This window comes from Physella acuta, unplaced genomic scaffold (genome assembly GCF_028476545.2).
Source record: "Physella acuta isolate Inbredline_101_S28 unplaced genomic scaffold, ASM2847654v3 ptg000648l, whole genome shotgun sequence".
Taxonomy (NCBI): domain Eukaryota; kingdom Metazoa; phylum Mollusca; class Gastropoda; family Physidae; genus Physella; species Physella acuta.
In genome coordinates this window covers 706,548-712,547 of record NW_026732167.1, presented here as the reverse complement: position 1 = coordinate 712,547, position 6,000 = coordinate 706,548, and the positions used below count along the sequence as shown (strand labels likewise).

At 42.6% G+C, this 6,000-nt stretch overlaps 1 protein-coding gene across 3 annotated transcripts in view; it reads right to left on the bottom strand.

The window, feature by feature from the left end:
• Positions 1-1,005: 1,005 nt before the first annotated feature.
• LOC131948561 (putative vesicular acetylcholine transporter-B) overlaps positions 1,006-6,000 on the bottom strand; it is a 40,937-nt gene continuing 35,942 nt past the window's right edge. The window contains exons 1-2 of one of the 3 annotated variants that reach the window (XM_059310151.1): positions 4,315-4,480; positions 1,006-3,876 (exon numbers count right to left, since the gene is read on the bottom strand). In XM_059310151.1, coding sequence (XP_059166134.1) covers positions 1,406-3,166 — 1,761 coding nt within the window. In that variant the 5' untranslated portion in view covers positions 3,167-3,876; positions 4,315-4,480 and the 3' untranslated portion in view covers positions 1,006-1,405. Of the gene's footprint in view, positions 3,877-4,314; positions 4,481-6,000 lie in introns of those variants that run through there. The other 2 variants (XM_059310153.1, XM_059310152.1) reach the window with 2 other exon arrangements.

Here is a 6,000-nt window from a genome sequence, read left to right as displayed (position 1 = left end):
GGTACCAAATTCATAGTTTGCCCAGGGTGCCGAAATGGGTAACTACGCCTATGCGTATTTGCCCAGCTTTGGTGTGATGTAGTTGTAAAGTCTTAGTGTAATGAAGTTGTAAAGTCTGGGTGTGATGTTGTAAAGTCTTAGTGTGATGTAGTTGTAAAGTCTTGGTGTGATGTAGTTGTAAAGTCTTGGTGTGATGTAGTTGCAAAGTCTTGGTGTGATGTAGTTGTAAAGTGTTGGTGTAATGTAGTTGTAAAGTGTTGGTGCAATGTAGTTGTAAAAATCTTGGTGTGATGTAGTTGTAAAGTCTTGGTGTGATGTAGTTGTAAAGTCTTGGTGTGATGTAGTTGTAAAGTCTTGGTGTGATGTAGTTGTAAAGTCTTGGTGTGATGTAGTTGTAAAGTCTTGGTGTGATGTAATTGTAAATTCTTGGTGTGCTGTTGTAAATTCTTGGTGTGATGTAGTCTTAAAGTGTTGATGTGATGTAGTTGTAAAATTTTGGTGTGATGTAGTTGTAAAGTCTTGGTGTGATGTAGTTGTAAAGTCTTGGTGTGATGTAGTTGTAAAGTCTTGGTGTGATGTAGTTGTAAAGTCTTGGTGTGATGTAGTTGTAAAGTCTTGGTGTGATGTAGTTGTAAGGTCTTGGTGTGATGTAGTTGTAAAGTCTTAGTGTGATGTAGTTGTAAAGTCTTAGTGTGATATAGTATTAAAGTCTTGGTGTGATGTATAAAGTCTAAGTCTAACGTATCTTTTGGTAAAATCTTGGTCTTATGTAGTCTTTAAACTTTGGACTAACTAAATCAACCATATACGTGTAGGTCTACTAGTATTACTTTTGAAAGACATATCAGTTGTAGGGAATGTATGTACACATATTTCAGGTTAAGTTGTGTATCCGTTTTGACGAGCATCTCTCATTGGTTGAGAGAGTCACGTGATCGATGCTTGCATTAAATCTTTCACTTCCCTTTTGTAGTACTCCATCCCACACAAGTTTAATCTAATACATGAAACTCAGACATGAGAACATTACACCTATTCTACTCGTCAAGTAGTTCTGATACATCACAACAGTAAATGAAGGTAACAAGAAATCATGAGAAAAAAATTCTTTTAAATCCAAGTTAAAATATGAAAATCTATCACATTTATTCATACAAATTTCTATTTTAAAATGAAAAAAAAAAAACAGGCATGATAAAAGAGAAAATACAGTTTGGCTTATTACAGTTTTTTTTTTATATCACGTTTTTTTTTTTGTGTGAGTGAGTAACATACCTCAGCCGGCAGCCAGCGCAAACATCCTTTTACTAACATGCGCACGTACATAAGCAAGCATCTACATTCAGTCTGATCACAGCCTCCTCCATAGCCAACAGCAGTAGATGAAAACCTAGGCTCAGCCCTCTCAGTGAGGCTGGTTGTAGAAGTTATAAGAGGAATCTTTGTGGTAGACGTACTCGGGCTCCGTCGGCGGCGGGTAGCAGTCTATTTCGTTGCTTTTTCTGTTGCTGATTTTTAGGTGGTTGGCGAAGTTGTCGCCGCCGTTGAGGGCGAGGGGTTTGCCGGTGAGGCCGCCGTTTTGGACGTAGGTGTTGTAGCCTTTAGGTGGGGGGTCGTCGATGAGGACTTCGTCGTCGTTATCGAAGGGTTTGTACATGTAAATGTTGCGGAGAAAAATGAGGAGAGGGGCGTAGAGGATGTTGCTGAGGAAGATGAGGACGTTGAGCCACATGAATCCGATGCTGGAGACGATGCTGCCAGCGACGATGGGACCGATGGCGTAGGCCAGGGAGTAGGAGATGTCGGCGATGGCGTAGACGCTGCCGTAGACGCTGACGTGTCGGACGTCGACCAGGTAGCCTAAGGTGGGCAGCAGCGCCGTGTCGACCAAAGCGATGCCGAAACAGATGCCCATGATGGGGAAAATCACGGCGAAGTACGCGGTGGAGAAGGGGACGAAGAAGCAGAAGATTCCTTCAATGGAGAGCCCGATCATGGCCATGAGCCACTGGTACTGCGGGAACTTCCTCGCCAGCTTGACGGTCATGTACACGCCCAGAACGTGAGTGACGAAAGACGGCAGCCAGCAGAAGCCAATCTGCCACTCGTCTGCGCCCATGGTGACCTTCATCCACAAGGATATCGTCGGCTCTAGAAAGGCCAAGGACACGTTCGACATGGCCAACGCCCCAGCGGCCACGGCGATGTAAGGGTCCATGAGGAGTTTCCAGATGGGGGTGCCGTTAGGGCGTTCTTCCCTGGCCAACATAGAACGTTCGAGTCTCACTGGTTTCATGACTAGCACCATGAGGATCCCGTCGATTAGACAGACCAAAGCCAGGATCACGAACGGGGCGGTTTTGCCTGTAAACTCGTACAAGATTCCCCCGAATGGCGGCGCGAAAAGACAACCAAATGAAATAAAAGCCAAGGCGATACCTAAAGACTTGGATCTCTCCGCTTCTTCGGTGAACCTATCAGCGATCATGGCCAAACCGGAAGTATCCGCGAAAGCCGAGCCGAGTCCTTGTAAGCTTCGGGCTAAAAATAGAACAGCGTAGCTCTCGCCGAACGCAAACACAGACGTGGAAAGGAACATAATTGTCAAGCCAATCATCATAGGGATATCGTAGCCAATTCGGTCAATGAGCCCTCCGGTGAAAGGATTCACACACAGTTGAAAGATGGCTTTGGAAGCAAAGAGCACACCAATTTTAATACCTTCGTCACCGTAAGATATAGGCGGGGGTGGAACCGCTATTCTAAGGAGCATAATTCTATTATCGTGTTTCTCTGTATGAAGTGATGTATTCGTAGCTAGGATAGCCTGTTCTGGAACATTAACGATGGCGCCGTTCTCGAACTGACCGTTGGTGTCCAGTTTGTGGGCCATGACGTAGCTATGGGTGGCGCCGACCGGGGCGTTGGAAGACTCGGTGACGTTGTAGTACTTGTACAGGTAGGTGGGTTCGTCCTGCTTCTGGTCGCGGGTCAGGTAGTTGGGGATGATGGGAACGATGACCATGTACAGCATGTTGTCCAGAAGGAGGGCTATGCACACGATGACCAGCACCAGACGGCGCTGGGATTTCGGGTCCCGGATTTTGTCTTGAAAGTTCTGCCATTTGATGGAGACGATGTCCGTGAACTTGGAAGTGAGCGTCATTTTGATTTCGAATTTTTGAAATTTTTAAACCGATGTACGAAATAATTTATAACTTGTGCGTTGATATCCGCATTTGTATTGAGTTTTATTTATATAAACTTGTAGAAAAAATGACGTAGTATGATCGGATTCTTTAACAGAATTTCAGAGTTCAAAGTTCGTCCAATCAAGATCTTTGATCGTCGACGTTTAACTTCAGCAACCTCAATGCGTTAAGTCTAAAGTTATTCTGTTCGTAAAGAAGAGACGTAAAGAGAAAAAAAAATGTAATTATCATAAATCTCCGTCGGCTTGAAGTTATGGAGCCATAAACCCAGGGGATGTCAGGGTTATTAGCAGGGCTAAGGCTGTCGGCGCGTCCCTCGGGGATGTTGTTCTTAATGCACAAGTAGTGTACTCACGCTTGTTGCTGTCGTGTGCGGCGTGGGGGGTGAGAACAGGGCGCGGGGGTGGATTAATAATCAGTGGCGATGTGGCAAGCGGCTCGCTTTGAGAAAATTAAAAGACCTCACTTGAAAGAGATTTTTTTTTTCTTTATACGATGCTCAAGGCTGTCACCCCACGGTAAGTGAATGTCAAATCTGACGTCACTTTTTTTTAGTTTTACGTCACTTCCCGTGTTTTCAAATCAGTTGTTGGTTCTATTCTGAGTATAACTTCAGTGATGAAAATCTCTTTTCGTGTCTATGAGGGTAGGTAGCGCGTTGGGCCTGAAAAGTGAATGCGTGGGTTTAAATCTATTGTGGGAATTATCAAAGTGATAAATGAAAGAGTTTTGATTTACAATACGAAAATCGATATCTGTAACAGGTGTTTTAAAACTTAAGGGATTAAAATAAAAAACAAATGTAAACAATTAGGTTAACTAATTAATAAAATGTGGGACGGAGTGGTCTAGCGGTAGAGAGCTGGACTGCTAACCCGTTAGTCTCGAGTTCGAATCCGGGTTCAAGTTAGTAGACCGTCCCTGAGTCCACCCAACTCTGATGGGTACCTAACTCATGTTAGGGAAAGTAAAGGCGGCTGGGCATAGTGCTGACCACACTATCTCTTCATATGCCGAGGTCACAGAAACAAGTGTACTCTACTTCACTTGCCCCATAGACCGTCAGGTTTGAAAGGGAAACTTTTAATTAATAAAATCTTACCTTTTAATTACGTCGGATAGGAAATACAAATTAATAACCGTGTACAGTGCCGCTTAGCATAATTGAATTTAAAACCGATTTGAACGAGACTCTCGCTTTGTGAGCCCACAGAACTTGATAACAGCCCGACTTACCTCGCCGTACGATGGCGAAAGTTTTGCCGCAGTTCAGCCATCTTGGTCCCGGGGCTCCATCCCCCATCCCCCACCCCCTCACCCCCCTCACCCCCCACCCCACGTGCTCACCAACTACGTCCCGTGTCCCGATCGGCGATTGGTCGGTATAACCAAGGTAAGCACCGCCTTCCCTTCAGCCCCCTTTGTCAACGTGAGCCCTTCTCGCGCATCCGGCGACTCACCATCCAACGGTCGTCTCCCCCGTCCCTGATATCGATCTCCGATCGCGCATGCGCAATTCGACCCGTTACCGCCTAGCTGGGGTCGTATCGAATGTTACACGAGACAAGGGGTTATTTGAGGTATCGGGTGCGGTCGGTACACTTCAGTATTAGAGGAGGGGGGGATGAGGGGGAGGGGGGGGGTTGATGAGAGGCCAGGTACACGGTGTTAATTAAATAATTAACAGGGACAATGGATGAAAGGATGCGCAAGGTGCTGCTTGGGTTATTGAACCGAAGCGACTTGACGGTGGTGATAAAGAGAGCAAGGGTCATAAGTCTTTTGTTCGTTTGTTTGTCGGTGGTCTGGCTTGGTGCTTGCTTTTTTGTGTTACTGAAGTAATGTTTTGGTAAGTGGGCTAAGTATTACATGGTAAGTGGGCTAAGTATAGCATGGTAAGTGACCTAAGTATAGCATGGTTAGTGGCCTAAGTATAGCATGGTAAGTGACCTAAGTATAGCATGGTAAGTGGCCTAAATATAGCATGGTAAGTGGCCTAAGTATAGCATGGTTAGTGGCCTAAGTATAGCATGGTAAGTGACCTAAGTATAGCATGGTAAGTGGCCTAAATATAGCATGGTAAGTGGCCTAAGTATAGCATTGATAAAAAGCCTGTCTCTAAATAACATTAACTGACTTGTTTTTTTTTTGTATTGACGAAACTGTCAAACTCCATCATCGTTGGTGGTTTATTCTTTCACTTAAGTGGCCAAACTTGTTTCTGAAGTATTTAAACTGGGGTACTTCGAGTGGCCTATGTCTTGCATGTATGAGTGCCTGCATCCATTGGCATAAAAACAGCATAAATCTGGTGTAAGCGGATTTGCTTGTAGGCAGCAATAGCGTAACCGAGTTGTCTAAATCAGTGTTAGCTTAACTCTCTATGTGTGCATACATATGGCTGAATGTGCTTACGCTGGTTATTTTTCCCGTATATATATATATATATATATATATATATATATATATATATATATATATATATATATATATATATATATATATATATATATATATATATATATATATATATATATGTATGTATTTATATATATATATATATATATATATCCATATATATATCTATATATATATATATATGGATATATATATATGGATATATATATATATGGATATATATATATATATATGGATATATATATATATATGGATATATATATATGGATATATATATATGGACATATATATGGATATATATATATGGATATATATATATATGGATATATATATATGGATATATATATGGATATATATATACATATATATA